Source organism: Typopeltis vanoorti, chromosome 7 (assembly GCF_054136105.1).
Source record: "Typopeltis vanoorti isolate ZY-2024b chromosome 7, IOZ_Tvanoo_1.0, whole genome shotgun sequence".
Classification (NCBI taxonomy): domain Eukaryota; kingdom Metazoa; phylum Arthropoda; class Arachnida; order Uropygi; family Thelyphonidae; genus Typopeltis; species Typopeltis vanoorti.
In genome coordinates this window covers 137774812-137796046 of record NC_143555.1, presented here as the reverse complement: position 1 = coordinate 137796046, position 21235 = coordinate 137774812, and the positions used below count along the sequence as shown (strand labels likewise).

Genomic DNA, 21235 nt, shown 5'->3' with positions numbered 1-21235 from the left:
CTTTAATTTTGAAAAAGCTCCTATTTGTATTCAAATGGAACTTATTAATTTCCAAAATAATTCCATTATAAAAAAGAAATACCAAGAAGTCAGTGTTCCAAAAATATACACTTATTTAGGTCAAAAATATGTGGAAATAAAAAAAAAAAGTTTGCAGCAAATATTCTAAGTTATTTTGGAAGCATCTATTTATGCAAAGAATTATTCTCCTGTATGAAAGGTAACAAAACAGCTCACAGATCAAGACTAACCAATGTCAATCTTTCTGTCATAATGAAGATCGTATGCTCTCAATCTCTAAGTCCAAGCTGGTTAATAATAAACGTTGGCAAGCGTCGGGAAAAAATAAAATACTACAATTAAATTACTTAAAATTACCATAATTATATTATGCAAGTATATATATTTTTTACCCCAAAATACTATCATTGAGATTTAAAAAATTCCCCAAAATATAGATGTATTTTATTTCAACACAAACACACACAAAAAAAATTCAAACTAATAGGAGGCTCTGTAAATTTTTGCGATGGTTATTAATGAGGCCTTATATTATTTTAGACTGTATAAATATTTGAATTGTTCAAATAATATTTTAATTTTGGTTTAATTTGGTGCAAATGCTGTATATTTGTAAATATTAATATAATAAAAAAATAGTCTGTATTTTTTTGAGTTGTCATAATCATTATACTATTATTTTGTCTTGTAATGACTTAGAATAAATTAAAGTTTCATTATTAATTTTCCAGTTTATCTTTACTCATTTCATTTCCCTTCGATTCGAATTTGTGCAGCTTTTTTTTAGTCTAAAATTTTTTTGTGGCCCAGTCGAGATACACTTTTATGACAAATGGCTCATGGTCCAATTGACATAGAGTGTGTGTATATATATATATATATATATATATTCATCCTTAATGTCTACATATTTGTTCACTGGTCTACTAATTTGTGCATTAATTCTATACACTGTCATGAAATTTTAAAACTTTTTTTTTTTAAATTTTAGTTTTATAAATATAATATCACAGTATATGGGATTAACTTACTGAATTATTCATTAATGCTTTGATACACCCAATTGAAGATGTGTGAATTGGACTTTGAGCTGTTCTGTAATCCATATCAGTAAGGAAGTTCAACACAGCATCAAGACCTTTCTGTTCAAGAAATCTCATTACAAAACTATAAGAAATAAATAAATAATAAAAAATGAGTGTTTGTATATATATTAACATATAGACATTACTAGCAAATGCATCTTAAAAAAAAGGTAGAGCCAGTATTATTTTTTTTGTATTGCATAACTTAAAATGTAGAATATCATGATGGTTAACACGCATTTACAATGCCTGTTTACTTGTGAGCAAAAAAGATTTGCTTTCTGAAAGTTCTGAGAATCACTTTACACTGAAGACCATCATTAACAGTAAAAAGCAACCAAAGAACAGTCCCAAATCTGTAACTTTAGAAAAATAATAATAAATATATAAACTATATCTATATCTATCTATATATCTATATATAAATTGTCCAAAAATTGAACTTGCTCAAGAACAGCAGTACTTATTATTATTAATGCCGGCATCGTTGGCCGAGTGGTTAGCGTATCCGTTCTCCATCCAAAAGGCTGCAGGTTCGAATCCTGCCGTGGACATGGATGTTTGTGATTTCTGTGAAAATACCAGTGGTGGTAATCAGTGGTAGATGGCATTGGTGTGGATGATGAAAATAATTGCAGTTCATTGTAGTTGGTGGATTGAGTGGTGGAGATGGAGAGTTGTGGAGTAGGTGCCTTACCTCAATGAGTCTTTGGACTCCCTGGAGGTGTCATGTAATAATAATAATAATCTCCAAGAGTCCAAGGACTCATTGCAGGAGAGCACTCTACTCTGCTACATACATCTCACCAACTACTTAATTCTAAAACTACACACACAATGACTCAACCACCATCAATGCCATCTATTGCTCATCACCAACAACACCAGTATTTTTTGTCTGTAAAATTGCATGTATTCTTATAGCCAACTTGCCTGTACACAGAATGAAAAACCAGAGTTTCTGGGATAGAAACTCTGCTACCTTGGTACGAGATCAACTAACTCACTTTCAATTGAAAAATTCAATTGATAATAATATAAAGATTCCTCTCATCATGATGAGAATCAAACACAGGTCATTTCAAACTGAGGGGTGCAATGTTCTGTTGTTCTTTCAATTTCACTACAGAGGCATTCCACAGTGCACAACTGTTTTTTATTGACAGGAAACTATCTGAGAAAAGAGACTATAATGTAAGCAGCAATATTTTTTTTTAACATTTCTAAAATGGCAATTTTTGAAGTTAAAAATATCTATTCTGATATTATCCTAAGAAGATTTATTAAACTCTCTTCCTATAAAAAATGGATAAAACAAAAGACTTTAATCACTTTCAACTAATCATGTTCCTTATTATTTAAGTTTATTAAATTACATGCAATGCTGGAAACATCAAATTAAATACTCTTTTCCAAACTAAATATGCATCATGCAAAACTCTGCATTTGTCTTTTATTATTGACTGTTTTCCACTCCGTTTTATTGCACTGCACTATCATAAGCAAACTATGAAGGGCCCTCATATTATCATGATAGGGTTTTATTTATGAGAGTTAATTCACTAATGTGATAGGAATGATAGGATAAGCAGGATAGGAAAGGAAAGCGTGGTGGTGGAGTACTACTTATGATAAGTGACGACCTATGTCCTCTAAGAGTGGAGACTTTGGAAGGCAGTGACACTAATGATTTTGAAAGCATATGGTGTGAGGTAGAAGTGGCCAAGACAGGATATTTATTGGGGTGTCGCTACAGACCCAGGAGTACAGAGGGTGGAGACCAGGAAATGTTTAGACAGTTGAGTTTGGCGAGTGCAAGAAGAATGATTGTTATGGGAGATTTTAACTACAGTAGTATAAACTGGGGAGAGGAAGATGCATGTAGCAATAAGGGAATGGAATTTCTAGAATTCTTGAGGGACAAATGTCTTAGGCAACATGTAATAGAGGGAACAAGAGGTTCAAGAATTTTAGATTTGGTTATAGCATCAGAAGAGTTGATAATAACTGAGATGACATCTCACCCACCAGTTGGAGAGTGTGACTACCATATGGTTTTGACTTGGAAAATGAATAGACACACAGGAGACTCAAAGAGATGGGAATATATGTGGAATTATAAGGCAGGTGATTATAATAGTCTAAGACATCAACTTGGGGAAGTTTCATGGAGGGAAGAATAGGAAGGCCGGGATATCATTAGTGCATGGGAAATTATGAAAGAATATTTGTTAGCAGCAATGGTAAGTTGTATACCACGAGTGAAGAAGAGGACACGATTTGGAGTAAAGTGGATGACAAACAATATTAAACAGGAATTGCATGCGAGAAAGAGGCTGTGGAAGAGATATAAGGAGACAGGTGAAGAGATGAAGACTATAAGGCACAGGCCAGAAGAGTGACTAGTATGGTAAGGAAGACGAAACTGGAATATGAGAGATTAGCCCTAAGATCCAAAGAAAATCCTAGGGAATTTTTTAGATATGTGGCCAGTACGAGGAGAAATGACTGTGGAAGAATGATATTGTGGGATAAAAATGGGAATAGAGTGAATCATGCAGAGGACATAGTGGAATTGTTCAATGAACACTTAATTGGAGTATTTCATCCTAGAGGAGTGGAGTCAGTTTTAATGCTAGAGGGATACGGCTGGTTCGAGGTTTAGAGGTACAGGAGGAGAGTGTGTTTCAGATACTGAGTACTCTGGATATCAGTAAAGCTTTGGGACTGGATGGTATTTCACCATGAGTTTTGAGAGAATGTGCCAGGGAACTGACAGTGCCTTTAACCTGGCTTTTCCATGAAAGTCTGGCTTTGGCAAAGGTGCCCAGGGAATGGAAGGAAGGTAAGATAGTGCCATTGCATAAGGGTGGTAACAGACTGGAAGTGTCTAATTATAGGCCAGTTTGTGTGTCATCAGTAGTTATTAAGATCTTGGAGAAGGTAGTATACAGCATTGGGCAGATGAGGGTAATGTTATCTGTGAGAGTCAACATGGATTTGTGAAAGGCCGCTCTTGTTTTAGCAATATGCTAGCCTTTTATAATAAAGTTACAAGAACATTAGATGAGGGAAAGGCATATACTGACATTTTTTTAGACTTAGCAAAGGCATTTGGCAGGGTGCCACATGATAAGCTGATATTTAAGTTGCAGCACATGGGTCTGGATGTCAAACTGGTCAACTGGATTCAGGATTGGCTGTCCAATAGGTATCAGAGAATTGTGTAAGGTGGAGCAGTTTCAAGGAGGCAGAGGGTTACAAGTGTGGGGTCCCACAGGGCTAAGTACTGGGACCTATATTGTTTAACCTTTATATCAATGACATTGTCAGTGGATTGCAAGGGGATATTCAGTTGTTTGCAGGTGATGCAATGCTGGGAAGGATTATTAGTAATAGTGCAGATGCGGCAGCCCTGCAAGAGGATTTGAATAAGCTAGATAGATGGGCAAATGAATGGGGGTCGGTTTATTGCAGCAAAATGTAAGGTCTTGAGGTTTGGGAAACATCGATGGGACACTGCATACTCTATGAGAGGAGTTATACTGGAGGAAGTAAGGGAGACAAGAGATCTGGGATTGATGATTGATAGAAATCTGAAATTTAGGGGACATATTGTAAAGGTGGTGAAGGTAACACAGAGGATTGCTGCAATAATGAGAAGGAGACTGACCTGCAGAGAGAAAACAGTTATCATTCCGTTGTATAAGACCCTGATCAAACCACACTTGAACTATTGTTCTCAGATTTGGTCCCCAGGATTTGAAGGGGATAAATTAACTGTGAAAAGGGTACAAAGGCAGATAACAAAGATGGTTTCAGGACTGTACAATGATAGTTATGAGGATCAGCTGAGGGAATGTGGACTGCAGAGTTTGGTGGATAGAAGAAGGAGAGGTGATATGATTGAGACTTTTAAACTGTTGAGAGGTGGTTACAGGGTTGACACTGGGGAGTTCTTTTGCTTGGTTGAACAGCGGGAAGGAGGACATGGATGGATGAACCAGGGATAGACTCTTGATGACAAGAGGCCATCCCTGGAAGTTACGGAAGGAAACTGTGAGCAAGAAGGTGAGGAGTGGTTTCTTTGCATGAAGGGTGGTTGACCCATGGAATGCATTGCCTGATGGAATGGTGAGAGCGAGAACGGTCAATGAGTTCAAGGAGTGTTATGATAGACTTTGTGTTTATTAGGGACGGACCTCGAATCGATGAGTCTTGATAGACTTTGTGTTTCTTAGGAAGGACCTCCCACAATGAGTCTTTTGACTCCATGGAGGCCTGAATAATAATAATAATAATAATAATAATAATAATAATAATAATAATAATAATGTTTTAATCACTTTTTTTTTTTAAATTACAACAAAGATACGATATTTGTTGTAATATCATACAATACACTCAATATACTGCTATGCAGAAATGTGGTGTTTTAATTTTTGGAATACCCTCTTGCATAGAAAAGTGAATTAAACTGAAATGAGTAATTTATTAACTATATCAAAAGAAAGCTTTAAAATGTGGAGAAAATGGGCAGTAGTGATAACAGTGTCTTTAAGATGTAATGCTACAATGTGAAATTTATTTAAAGTACTTATTTTTGAAAGACTAGTTTTCACATGAATGAACTGCATGTTGCATGAAAATTTGTTTTTACTTTTCACACAAATGACATATTGAAAAAACTTTCAACATCTATCACTGATCCAGAGTAATTTAATAAAGATGTGATACACCTTTTCACTACTTGTATGTGTGAAATATATGACTCCTATATTACTTCAACCTTGGTATCTCTTCTGGATCTAGCTCCCACTGACAAGACCTCAATAAATGTCAAAACCAGTCTGGGTAGGGACAATTTCCATAATGCATAGTGTATTGGTAAAAGTATTGGAAAAGTTGGTTAAAGACAAAATTCAAGAATGGGTGGATCAGGATATCATACTCTATAGAGGCCAACATGGTTTTGTTAATCCTGCCATAGCAATCTATTAACATTTTATAATAGAATGACATCTGAGTTGGACAAAGGAACTGGCTACACAGTGGTACTTCTGGATTTTGCTAAGGCTTTTGACAGGATACCCCATGGAACACTGTTATGCAAATTGGATCAGATGAGAATGGATAGGAGATAGGAAAATGGCTCAGGGAGAGATACCAGAAGGTAGTGTACAGAGGAGCCGAGTCCAGGATGAGGCAGGTGACCAGTGCTGTGCCTCAGGGCTCTGTGCTTGGGCCATTGTTGTTTAATTTGTATATAAATGATATAGGAAATGGCTTAAAGGGAGATATTCAGTTGTTTTCTGATGGTGCAAAGTTGAGTAGCCCAATAAAAAATCATGCTGATGTTGAAAGTTTGCAGGATGATTTAAATAAGCTGGTAAAATGGGCAAAAGGTAATGGATGTCAGTTCAATGTGGAAAAGTGTAAAGTTATGCATTTTAGGATTAAAAGATTACCAGATGTGTACTACATTGGTGGAACAGTACTCCAAGAGATTGATGAGGCTAGGGACTTAGGGGTGTTGGTAGATAGGGAAATGAAGTTCAGGAGACACATTGCTTAGGTGTCCAAGATTGCACGTAGAATTACTTGGTTGTTGAGGAACACACTGACATCCAGAGATAAAGAGGTTATTATTCCCCTTTATAAAGCATTGATACTTCCACATTTGGATTACTGTGCTCAGGTCTGGTCACCTGGATTCTTTGGAGATGAGGAGGCTGTGGAGAGGGTTCAGAGAAGAGTGACTAAGTTGGTGAGTGATGTAAAAAATGCTCCCTACATTGATAAATTGGGAACTTGTGGATTGCAGAGGTTGATTGATAGGCAGAGAAGAGGGGATATGATAGAAACATTTAAATTACTGAAAGGTTTTTATAGGATTGATGCAGGGGAAATGTTTCAGCTGTGTGATAGTGATGGAAGAACAAGAGATCATCCCTGGAAATTAAAGAAGAGTGTCCTAATAAATTACTAATTATATGAAGCCAAAGGCTTCAATTCGGCGACATGAACTTATTTAAGTTAAGGGATATTATATCCCATATTGTTTCATAATCGAATAAGAAACTCAAAGAGTTTAATGCCGAATATAGAAACTATATAAAGTTCGGCGATTCCAAGCGTAAGCAAATACCTGGATATTGCAACATCTGACCCATTTGGTAGTGCAAAACTGAGGCAACTCATAATAAGGGTGGAGCAAGCTCCGATCACCATTCTTGATATTTACCCATAATGTGAACTTAGCTCCTAGGAGCTGTATTACTGTTCTGCACTATGAGAGAAGATCGGTTTCAACCTTTATTGAGGTCTTATCATGTCGCCGAATTGAAGCCTTTGGCTCTTCGTATAATTAGTAATTTCTTAGGACACCTTCTTGGCAATTCTCATAGTATGGTATGTAAGTTCTGTTCGCTACAAACTTGGTATTAACTAGGTCTACCTACTCACTGATGAGACCTCAATAAAGGTTGAAACTGGTCTGGGTAGTGACCTTCTCTCATAATGTAGAACAGTAATACAGCTCCTAGGAGCTAAGCTCACATTATGGGTAAATATCAAGGATAGTGATCGGAGCTTGCTCCACCTTAGACATGAGTTGCCTCAGCTTGCACTACCTTAAGGGTCAGATGTTGCACTATCCAGGTATTTGCTTATGCTTGGAATCGCCGAACTTTATATAGTTTCTATATTCGGCATGAAACTCTTTGAGTTTCTTATTCGGCTAAGAAACAATATGGGATGTAATATCCCTTAACTTAAATAAAAAAAGAAGAGTGTGGTTAACAAGGGTGTGAGAACAAGGGTTTTTGCCTTGACGGTGGTGAATGAGTGGAATTCATTGCCTGACTTAGTTGTGAGTTCTTCGTCTGTAAATGAATTCAAGAAGAGACATGACAGATATTGTTTTGCTAGTTTGAGTCTCCCACGATGAGTCTACTGACTCCATGGAGATACCCGTAATAATAATAATAATATATGTCCGAAAGGAGGTGTGCTTTGCATCATGGGTAATAAGGCAACTGATGTGAAGTCATTAGCTTCTATATAAAAGTAGCCCCATAGTGAAGATACTTCATGCACAAGCTCTGTTTGCTTACACTTGGATAAAGGATAAAACCAAGAATATAATTTCTTGGCATCTTTAATTTACAAATGACATGGTTGGCATAAATATGTACAATATCATCACACAGCTGTATTCAAAAAATATTATAGAATGTTTAAATGAACTATTGTGTTTTAAATGAAATATGTTAATTCTATCAAATCTAACTTATGAAAAGATCAATATCATACATTTCAGTTATCAGCAAATATCTAAAGGAGTCACTGCAATATAATAAGAATAGAGATTATTATTAGAAATATAATAATAATAGAGAGTATTATGTTATCCCATTAAGAGATACATTCATGGAAAAATGTCAGTCATTACTCCCTCATCATGGACAAATTAATAAATGATCTGCAGAATGTATAAAGAGACTTACTTAAAATTGATTTTAAAATGGGAAATAACCCACAGTGTTATATGCAGCCATCAAAAGTAATTTAGAAATGGCAGAATTCTTCCAGCAAAAAAAAAAAAAAAAAAAAAAAAATCAATAAGCAAGCCCCTCCCTTTTTTTTTAAAGTAACAAGGATTAGAAACTATTGCTAAAATGTTTATACAACAATTGCAGAAACTCTCATATTGCTAAAGATGATATGTAATAAAAGCTTAATTAGGAACTCCTGAAGCTAAAAAACTGCAAGTTATTCCTTTAATTAGATGGTACAGTGTCCAGATGAACTGATGATATGACTTTTGATATTATTATTTTCCTGACCTCAATGGAGTTACAAAACTCATTGTGGGAAGTCAGCACAAGTCTATCATGCCTCTCCTTAAACTCATCCACTGTCTACATGTTCACCATCCTCTCAGGCAATGCATTGCATGCTCTTACCACTCTCTATATAAAAAACTTCCTTCTTACCCTTTTACTCACCAACATCCAGGGATGGTCCCTTTTCCATGCTTCTTTCCCTTGTTCTACCATATGAAAATCTCCTCAGTGTTAATACGATAAAACCCTTCAACAGCTTAAATGTCTTGATTATATTCCCCTTTGTCTTTTATCCACCAAACTCTGTGGTCTGCATGCCCTCAGTCTGTGCTCATAATCAATATTGTACAGTCCTGATATCATTTTTGTTATCCATCTCTGCACTCTCTCCAAGGTTACTTCATCCTCTTCAAATCCATATGATAAATCTGAGCCAAGAAAGCCAGATGTGGTCTGATCAAAGCTTTATACAAAGAGATCCTCAAACTTTTATCTCTCATGGTCAGTGTCCTCCTCCTCAATGTTGCAGCAATTCTCTGAGATATCTTCACAACCTTTGCAATATGTCCTCGGAACTTCAAATCTCTATCCACAATCACCTTGAAATCCATTGTTTCCTCCACTTCTTGCAGTATAACTCCACAAAGTGAGTATGAAGTATTCCATCTGTGGATCCCAAAATTTAAAACCTTACATTTAGTTGCATTAAACTGATATTCCCATTTGTTTGTCCACCTTTTCAGTCTATTCAAATCCTCTGGAAGAGCCAAAATATCTGCACTATTACTAATAACCCTCCCATACTTGACATCATGTGCAAACAACTATACATCTCCCTGTAGCCCTGTGACAATATCATTGACATAAAATAAAACTGAACAGCAATGATCCCAGTACTGAACCCTGTTCAACTCCACTTGTAACCTTCCTACTCCCTGATACTGCTCCCCCATATATAGAACTCTCTGATATCTACCAGAGAGCCAATCATCAATCCAATCCACTAACCTAACCTAATATTCAAATCCATATGTTGCAACTTAAAAATCAACTTGTCATGTGGCACCCTGTCAAATGCCTTTGGAAAAAAAAAATGATAGCATATGGCTTACCCCAATCCACTGCTTTTGTTACTCTATTGTAAAAGGTTACCAGATTAGTAAAAAACATGAGCACCCTTTAACAAATTCATGCTGGCCTGCATAAATAATATTGCCCTCATCTACCTAATTCTGTATAAGAGCTCTTACCAATTTCTCCAAAATCATAACAACTACAGAAGAAATACAAACATGTCTATAATTTGATATCTCCATTCTACTGCCACCCTTATGCAATGGTACTAATTACCCTCCTTCCACTTTCCAGGAACCTGTCTCATTGGAAGACTTTCATTAAACAGCCAAGCTAATGGCAAGTAGTTCAATAGCACATTTCCATAAAATATGTGATGAAATTCTATCTATGCTCCTTGCCTTATTAACATTTAGCATACTCAGTATTTGAAATATATCCTCTTCCTTCACTTCATCACTCATTATAGCCTGCTGTGCTAGGATGAAACATTCTCTAATAAAGTGATCATTAAACAGTTCAACTATGTCATCTGCAGGGCCGTCACCAGATTAGATCATGCCCTGAGGCAAACAATTAAATATCACCCCTGATGGATTATAAGACAAAAATATAAGAAAATCTCCAATTACTATTTTGTTTTTATTACAAGAGAAACATTAATGCAAAACAGTTACATAATAATATTAATTAAATGTTAGCTCTACCGGGATATCGCACAATGAAACTATTTATAAGCTCTTCTAAATTTAAATTATAAGCTAGGTCGGCCTCTATCGATATAGTTGCTAGACCAACCAATCTTTTTTGGGTCATTGCTGTCTGCAAATAATTTTTAATCAGTTTAAGCTTGGAAAAATTTCTTTCCACACTTGCTATGCTAACAGGAATGGTTAGCGTAGTGACAGCGTCTACCATAATATGCTGAACGAGTACCCTTATTAAGCCGCGCCATGAGGTAGGCTGCCTCATGCTACACCCTGTTGACAGTACTGGTCATCTGCTTTCGTTAACTGATTTCCATCTCCATCCAGCAAGGTAATCCGTCCACTATCATTTTAGCTCATACTCACCACATAGCAAAAATTCCTAGGGATTCTCCTTAGATTGCAGTGCCAGTCTCCTCACGTATTCTAATTTTTTCTCCTTACAATACTAGTCACTTTCCTAGCCTGAGTCCTATATTCCTCATGCAACTATTCTCCATCTCTCTCTCTCTCTTTATATGTCTTCCATAATCTCTTTTTTTTCTGCAATCCCCCTTTTATTTCTCTTGTTATCTTTGATTCCAAATTGCTTTATCTTCTTCACTCTAGGTATACAATCTACCATTGATGTCAATAACTTTTTCTTAAGTATCTCCAATGTATTAATGACCTCTCTTCCTTCAAATTCATTCATCCATTGCACTGCTGAACAATGGATGAAAGCTGGTTTTTAAGACTATGATAGTTGCCTGCCTTATAATTTGACATAAATTATTTCTGTTTTGATACCCCCACATGCCTATTCATCCTCCAATTGTCAGGACTACATGGTCACTCTTACCAACAGGGAGCAAGTATGACATCTGAGTCACAGTCAAATCCTCTGATGCTATAACCAAATCCAAAACACACACAAAAAAAAAAAAAAAAAAGAAAAAGAAATATCTCACTGGGTATTGCCATATGTGTTCAAACCTCACTTAAAGAGAAAAAAAAGAGGGTGAGAGACAAAGAGAGTAGGTACATGTGTGTGACTATGTGGAATTGTCCTCTGTGTATAGCTCTTTTTTGAAAAATAGCACACAGTCACTAAATTTTGAAGATGATGGTGATTGTGATATAGAATGGCCATTATTGCATAAAAATACTTACAATGAGCTCAATAAAACGTCTTTTATAAATGTTACGATTTTGGTTGATCCTGATTTAAAAACACATAGTCGAAATTTTCGCGTGTCATTTTTTTTTATTTAAATTATAAAAGAAAAATGTGAAATGGGTTTAGTTAGCTTCTTTATCTGAGAAATGAAAAGTTTAATCCTGGTTCTTCATGAACAGCTCTAGGATATCTAACAGATTGTAGTCCAATCCATTAGGCTGCTTATCTATATCCATGCATTAAAACTTAAATTTTTACTTTCTTAGTGCAACATATAAATTGCCTTTAAAAAAAAAAAATCCAGAAATACCTGTATCATGGTATATGCATTTCCCCTGCCAAGTCCTCTTGTTTTTACTTTGGTATAAAATATGATTTGGACACCATTTAACAAATCCATACAAATCCAATGTCAAGGTTTTTGAGAAATTTTTCTCTTACCAATAATTTCCAAAATTTTCACCATAGCAAAATGGTGAAAATTTTGTTATGCAAAATGGGCTGAAGTCTGATGATGCCATATTGGCATGGCAAAATTTTAACCATTTTGCTATGGTGAAAATTTTGGAAATTATTGGTAAGGGAAAATTTTGTAAAAAACCTTGGACAATGAGGATGACAAACTGATCTGGCTATGATACCTATCAAGTCTACAGATCAGTATGCATGAAAATATCTATAGTAAAGACAAAATGCAAAAACTGACTGTCTGTGAGACAATGGCTAGATAGTTTGTTAGAAAGGGGAATTGTCAATTTGCCAAACTATCTTCTTTTCAACAGCATCAAGAATTTTTTTAGAGATTTCAGGTGCACCACTCTCAATGTGAGAGAAGTATTACAAGGCTAGGATGATTTGAGATTTGTATAGAGTTAATAGCTGGGCAGATGAAAAGTAATATCTTTGGAAAAAAAGGATGCAAGGGATGTTATAAAAGTGATGCATTTGCCAGGAAAGTCTAGGGATAAGTGTCAGTCCAACAAGAGAGAGAGAGATCCAATATTAATTATTAAGCTGAGTATTATGAAAGGTAAAGGGAGAAGAACAAAGGACTTTTTAAAAAAAAAAAAAAATCAGCTAACGCCTTTTTATTCCCGTATACGGGGAGTAGGCGAGGCCATTTAGCCCTATCTAACTTTTGGAGATTGAGTGGGCAGTTCAATCTCCACTGGTACCAATCAGAGATAGATGGCCCAAGGCTATCACTAATTAAGCGGTACACAGTGAAGAGAGACGGCTCAAATGTGCCGCCATCTCGTGGTCCCTTACCCTAACACAATATATTTAATGTCTGAAATAATGTGGGTTCTACGGTCGATTTTCTTGAGTTTACAGGACGAAAAACCCGAGTTTCCGGGAGGAAAAACCCGCTTGCCCGTGCCAGAGATCGACTAACTCGGGAACCGGTCGAAAAAAGGCTTAGAAAAATTTCCTCTAGTCGCCGACTAGACTCGAAACCAAGTCTTCCTTCGTGTGGCCAAGTGCTGTGGTGTGCAAATGTTACATCCACTGAGCTACACAGGCTCCTCAAAGGACTTTTTTTTTTTTTTTTTTTTTTTTAGGCAGACAATATTTTGAAACATTGAAGGGACTAAATTGTTATGTCCTTGAATATTGTGAGTTCATTTCTAGTAGTGTCTAGGATACCATTGTTGGCATTTAGACCAAAGGTGAGATATTAGTAAGAAGTTGCTACTTCCTAGCCAGAAGCTTGTGCAGATTACCATCAATCCCTGAAACAAAGGCTGTTCCTCACATGGGGCAGACGGCTGTGCAATTGATCTTCAAGTACCTCCCCAGGAACATGATTATTTAATGGCAGCATAGGATGCCATATCACACTGGCATCTTAGTGTGAGTCTTTGGCAAGGCCTCTGAAATGTTCTGGTTTCAGAGGCCTTGCCAAAGGCTGCTCCACCACCCCGATGGCATTGCTACTGTTGGCCTGGGACTGCTTATTCCTCAGGTTACCCTCCTTACATCACAGCTGCCCTTCATATCTGGAGTGATCCACTATTTGCTACCTGTGGACCCATCCAGTTGTGGTCAGCTTCACAATTGGACCTTCTGCATACCTTCCAAAGACTTGAGGAAACACTAGGCAATGATCTGAGCTCACTGCAAAATTACTCTGAAAACTGGGGACTATCTCCTAACCTCAGCAAAACTGCTGTTTCAGTTTCTCACCTAAATAATCAAGCGGCTCATAGAAAACTAAAAATAGCTTTTGCAACAGGATTCTAATTCATGAAAGTTAACTCTTGTTACCTTGGTGTCACACCTGATCATAGTTTAACATACCAGAAATATTTGGAAAAAACTAAATTAAAGATATCTGCAATGAACATCATAAACAAGCTCACAGACAGAGCTTAGGGCTGTAATACCTCAACACTTAGTATAGCAGCTTTGACTATGATATTATCAGTGACAGTGTATTGTTTGCCAGTGTGGAGCAAAAGTCACCATATGACTCTAATGGACACACAGCTTAACATAATAATGAGAACTATCTCTGGTACCTTAAGATCTACTCCTCTCCCATGGTTGTCTATTCTTTCCCACATCACTCCTCCATGTTTCAGAAAGAAGAAGCTACCATCAAAGAAATAAATAAAATCAGAAATAACATGTTCCTCCCTATACATGAAGATATCTCTTCACTTCCAGTTTGATGCCTTACTTTCGGATCTTCCATCTGGCTTATGAAAATATCAGATGATCTCTGGGGAATTTCACAGTTACCTCTTTTTTGCATGAGTGGTGCTGTGCAGCCTATGTATCATATCCCTGATGACTGCCCTACATGCTCTTCCCCTGGAGGCTTCAGGAACTTGCATTTATTCCCAGATTAGATAACTACATAAATACGCTATATAAATAAATAAATGTCCTTGAATGGTATGGAGGTCAGTGGTCTTGAAGTTTGAGCACTGCAAGGTTTGCCTTATGAACAGAAGGAAAAATGGAGAGTGCACTCACCAGCAAATCTGTAGATAGTGTTCCAGGTCAGTGAAACACAGAGGATTGGTTAAGATATCTATATAAGAAGAGAGTAGGTGAAATAACAGAGCTTTCAGGAACACATGTAATAGCAGGAAAATTTGAAGCAGAGTACTTGATATTTCAACTACATCTGTTTCATTTACTTGTAGCTTCTCAATCTAAATGGTTAAAATGTTTGAAGAAAGTAGCAGTATCAGATTCCTAAACAAGTCAGGAATATAAATCATATGGTAATTTATTCATTGAATAATATTTATTCATAATTTATTCATGGAATAAGTAGCATCAATAAGCAGAAACTACAGATAAAGAAAATGTTGTGGAGGGAATATGGAGAGAAAGGTCAAAGAAATCTGCAAGTTCGTGAGCAGTACAAAGCACAGGTAAGAATAATGGTAATGAATGGTTTGAAAGCACCAATTATTATCTTATCACTGAAGTTAAGCAAACCTGAGCCCAGTTAGTACTTGGGAGGGTAACCACCTGGGAACCCTGGGTGCTACTGGCATTAATTAGCCGACCTGGTTGGCATATCTGCTCTCTAGCCAAAAGCTAGAGATTCGAATAGCCAAAAGCTGTGTATTCGAATCCCGCCATGGGCATGGATGTTTGTAATTGTCTGTGGAAATACTAGTGGTGGTGGTGGTGGTGGTGGTGATGGTTGGCATTGGTGTAGTATCAGTTAGTTGTAGTTGGTGGAGAGTTGTAAAGTAGGTCCTCCCTTGATGAGTCTTTGGACTCCCTGAAGGTGCTACATAATAATAGTAATAATTATTACTATTATTTAAATTTTAGTGTGTTTAAGGCATGGTATGATGAGTTGTGTGTATGATAAAATGACCTCCCAGACGAGTCTTTACCTCCATGAAGTCTTGGAGTAATAATAATAATAATAATAATAATAATAATGAAGGCAAAAATCAGATTATGAGAGGAAATTAGCTACATAGTAAGTAAAAGGAAGAATGACTATGTTAAAATAACTTTAATGATTACTGATAGTGTGAAGGTAACAGAAGTAGACAAAATAGTTCAGCAAACACACTGCAAAGGTGTACACTCCAGATGGAAATGTTATGATAGATGTGACAGAGACTAATGTAAGAATACAGGTAGAGAAACTGAAAATGCTTTGAATATTAAAAAAAAAATCTTCATGCAAATGTGCCATGGAATTGTTTAAGATATTAACTGGTGCATCATGAAAATGCAAGAGCAATTGGTATCTCTTCTAATTAGACTGATATATAAGTATCATCTTTGATAGGGTCTCTAAGAGAGTGTAAAGAAGGCAAACTAGTTTCATTATGAAAGGGAGGTACCTTAACCCAGGGTTTCTCAAAGTGGGCTCCACAACTTAAATTCTATAGCTCTGCAAGTTTTATGAGCTACATGAGGAAATTTTTTTTTTTTTTTAATTGTCTGAACTACAACATGATTTAGCCACTAAATTAAAAGATAAATTTTGGATGCAAAGATTGGCTTATCTCTCAGATATATTCATTCAAGGAAGCAAGGATACAAATTATTATTATTATTATTATTATTTCGGGCCACTCCAGGAGTCCTTAGACTCATCGAGGGAGGCCCTAAACATCATGTCCGCACAACTATGCGATTACATTCTCACAGTATCTATCATACCTTGCCTTGAACTTGTTCACCATCATAGAACCCACAACAGACTCTGGCAGCTTATTGCACTCATTTACCACTCTAAAAGTAAAGAACCCAGCTCTAACACCCCTGCTAACCACGCTCTTGCCCAGCTTCCATAGATGTCCCCTAGTTCTCCCACCACCAGTCCTGATCTCAAAAATATCCTCTGAATTAATCCTATAGAATCCCTTTAGCAATTTGAATGTTTCAATCATATCTCCCCTCCTCGCCTATCAACTAGTTTCTGCAACCCACAAATCTTCAACCTGTTCTCATATGGTTCATTCCATAGACCTGTTATCATCTTAGTCACTCGCCACTGGATCCTCTCCACCTCCTCCCCATCAAGAAGGAACAGAGGTGACCAAATCTGGGCACAGTAGTCAAGATGAGGTCTTATCAAGGCTCGGTACAGAGGTACAATAACTTGCTTGTCTCTGCTCGTCAAGGTATTTTTCAACAACCAAGTGAGTTGATGAGCTGATTTAGCTACTTTTGCAATGTGCACCCTAAACTTCATCTTCCTATCCACCAACACTCCCAAGTCCCTGGCCTCATCAATCTCTTGGAGTACAGTTCCACCAATGTGGTATACTGCTGCTAATCTTTTCACCCCAAAATGCATAACCTTACATTTTGTCACATTAAATTGACATCCATTCTCCTTAGCCCAGAACTCCAATCTATCTAAGTCATCCTGCAAGACTTTGACATCTTCTGCATTCACTATTGCCCTACCCAACTTTGCATCATCAGCGAACAAATGAATTGTTCCACTTAGATCAAATGAATTGTTCCACGTTAATGAACACATTAAACAGCAGTGGTCCAAGAACAGAACCCTGCGGCACACCACTAGTCACAGGCAGTCTTTTGGACTCTACCCCTGAATAAAACTACTCTTTGATATCTCTCCATCAACCAAATACCTATCCATCTCACCAACCCTATATCCATTCCCATATGTTGTAGTTTACAGATTAGTATTCAATGTGGTATCCTGTCAAATGCCTTTGCCAGGTCCAGCAGTATCACTGTAAACCCATTTCCTTTATCCAGTTCAGCCGTCACCTTGTTATAAAACTTGAGCAAGTTACTGAAGCATGAACTACCCTTCACAAAGCCATGCTGTCCCCTGTACAGTATCTCGTTTTCATCAATCCATTCCTGTATTTTTCCCTTGACTACTTTCCCCAAGACCTTGACAACAACTCCTGATATGCTGATCGGTCGGTAATTTGCAACCGTAGTCTTGGATCCTCCTTTATGCAGAGAAACTATTTTTCCCTCTTTCCACACCTTCGGGACTAAACCAGACCTGAGACTCAGATTAAACAACATGGTCAAGGGCACTGATAATTCTTTAGCTGCTTCACGCAAGACCCGTGCCGGTATACCATCCAATCCCACAGATGTGTTCACATTAAGGTTCTGTAATAGACTAGTCACTCCACTTCATTCATCACTATTCCTGTATAAACTAATGGTTCCTTCATTTTTTCAATGTCACCACCTGGATGATATGCTTTTGCAAAGTGCGCGCTCAGTAACTCCACTATATTGACTGATTCAGTGACCTCCTTACCATCGTCATTCCTTAAAATCATTTTGCCATGTACAGTTTTTTTCTTGCTTGCAGCATATTGAAAGAACTGTTTGGGATTCTCTTTTGCTTGCAAAGCTAGTTTCCTTTCATAATCCCCTTTTGCTTTTTTTACCACACTCATTACCTTTCCGGCCTGCAATTTATACCATTCGTGTGCCTGCAGGTCACCCCTTTCTTTAAATTCCCTCCACAGTTGTTTCTTTTTTTGCAGCTCAAGCTTAATGGTGTTATTCATCCATTTAACCCCTACTTGTTTTACTATTCGGACCCTAGGTATACAATCAGCCATAACCTCCTGTAAATGCTCCTTGACCACTTCCCATGCTCTATCGACGTCCAGTCCTTGCAGTTGTACATGCCATGGCACTGATCCAAGCAATCTCCTAAGCTTGTCATACTTGCCAGCACGGTAATTCCACATATACCCTGTCTTAATCGAAAATTCCACACCTTTAGCCACCTCCCAGGTCAAGACCTTATGATCACTCTCACCAATAGGTGGCAACATGGTCATATTCATTACAGTCAAATTGTGAGATGCTATTACCAGGTCAAGCACTCTCACACCCCTAGTATTTTCAATTACATGCTGTCTCAGATAGTTATCCCTTAATAATTGAATAAAATCCTTTTCCTTCCTCACATGTATCCTCTCCTCCTTCCAATCAATGTTACCATAGTTGAAATCCCCCATAATAATTACCCTCCTTCCACTCATTTCATCAATTTCCCTATGCATACTATCTCCACCATCTATTCCATCACCTGGTCTATAGCAGCACCCAACTGTATATTTTATTCTGCCAGTCTCAATCTCACACCAAATAGCCTCAAATGAGCTCCTTTCACTATCCTGCGATACAACTTCAATTCTCCTTGGCTGCAATTCATCAGCTATCATCAATAATACCCCTCCCCCCCATTTTATTCTCTCTGTCCCTCCTAAACACACTATAACCTACACATTCTATCCCACTAACTATATCATCTTCCGTCAGCCATGTTTCACTAATGCCAATAACCTGTGGCCAGGAAGAGCCAATCAAGGCCAAAAATTCTTCCTTCTTGTTCCTAATACTCCTGGCATTAGTATACATGAAATGCAGTGATCCCTTAGTCCCACCCCTATATTAATGCGTTATTCTAAATGACCCATTCCCATTTTTTGTCCTTAGTGCTGGCTCGGGTACATTATATACATTCTTACACTCATCTGTCTCACTGATGTCTGCATATCCATTCCCCCCCCCTCCTTGGTGGTTCTAGTTTCCCTGGTTTTGCACATCCATTTTCACTTCATTCAGCAACACTCTTTCCAGTCTCCGCACACCAAGTCCATTCAAATGCAGGCCATCCATCTTGTATAAGTCCTTTCGCCCTTCAAACTCATTCCAGACATCCACGAATTCCACACCACACCATCTGCATAACCTACGCATAATGTCATTTGCGATTATGGCCCTCCTTCTAAACTCCTCTCTGTCATACCGCGGCAACAGACTAACCATTCTAACTCTGTCACTCTTTTCTTTCGCTACCTTTAACAATACTTTCAAGTCCTCTCTCATAAAAAATTTATCACCTTTCAATTCATTCGTACCCGCCACAATTATTAATTCTTTCACCCTCTGTTTTTGTACTCTAATACTCTCACTTACATCCTTAAATTTCGCACCCGGTAAGTACGATTTAGTTACATTGCCATCTATCACCCCTCTTAATAACGAGTCACCATAAAACACTCTTTCCCTCATTTCAGAAACTCTCTCGTTCTTACACTGTTTTTTTTACGTTAGCCAAATCACTCTGGAAAGAGTTTAGCAGGTGCTCTAATTGCCACTGTGCATTTTGTATCACTGCGCGCAACCTAGCGATCTCACTTCCTACAAATAATTCCTCATTATTTTTATCATTTAATCATTTTATCAAATGAGAGTGGTCTGAAAAGTTCTCAGCCTCAACCATAGATGGCAACATTATCACCAAGATTTTTTTTTTCTAAGTTGGTACATCTATCATAAGCATCCATGAGGATGCTTATGATATGATATGTGAAACTGCAAGTTATTCTATTAAGTAGTTTGTTTTATACAGCTGTTTGAAGCAAAAGTGTTGTCTGTATCCCTTGAAATGGATAAAATTGAGTATAAAATTCTTTTTGAAAGAAGGTTTAACGCCAAAAGAAATTCATTTTAAGTTCATAAAAAATTATGGGCACTCTTCTCCTTTGTTTACGACAATTAAGAAATGGGCTGCCGAGTCTAAACTTGGCCGTACCAGCCTTGAAGATGATCCACATGAGGGACATCCAAAAAAAAGTGTAACAACACCAGAAATCATTGATCAAGTGCACAATATGGTATTGGATGACTGGCAAGTCAAAGTCCATGAAATTGCTGAGACTATAGGCATTTCAAAAGAACATTTAGGATACATTTTCATGAAGAATTGCATGAAAAAAAAAAACTTTGCACAAGATGGGTGCCACGCTTGCTCACAGCAGATCAAAAACGCACTCACATGAAAATCTCTGAACAGTGCTTGGAGCATTTTAACAAGAATAAAACTGATTTTGTGCATCGATTTATCACTGATAAATTGATGCACGGATGAGACTTGGATACACCATTACACACCAGAATCCAAACAGTAGTCAAAACAGTGGACAGAAGCCGGTTGTTTAGCGCCAAAGAAAACAAAGTTCGTTCCATCAGCAGAAAAGATCATGGCATCGGTGTTTTGGTATGCTAAAGGCATGTTTTTTATTAATTATCTTGAAAAAGGTAAAACAATAACCAGTTTTACCTTTTTCAAAGTAAAGACCCAGTTTGCAGAAGAAAAAAATCATCTTTCATCATGACAATGCATCTGCCTACAAAGGTGTTTTGGCAATGGGAAAATTAAAGGATCTGCACTATGAATTGTTGGAACATCCACCATACTTCCTGTATTTGGCTCCCTCTGACTATCTCTTCCCAAAACTAAAACTCTTCCTTGCTGGTCAGCGTTTATCCTTGAATCAAGAGGTGATTGCAGCTGTAGAGGGGTATTTTGCAGATCTTACTGAGAAT

At 37.2% G+C, this 21235-nt stretch overlaps 1 protein-coding gene across 1 annotated transcript in view; it reads right to left on the bottom strand.

Moving 5' to 3' along the window:
* Positions 1 to 21235, bottom strand: part of LOC150105113 (disheveled-associated activator of morphogenesis 2-like) — a 575640-nt gene that overhangs the window by 426532 nt on the left and 127873 nt on the right. The window contains exon 6 of the mRNA XM_090396160.1: positions 1053 to 1188. Within this exon, the coding sequence (XP_090252286.1) occupies positions 1053 to 1188 (136 nt within the window). The remainder of the gene's footprint in view (positions 1 to 1052; positions 1189 to 21235) is intronic.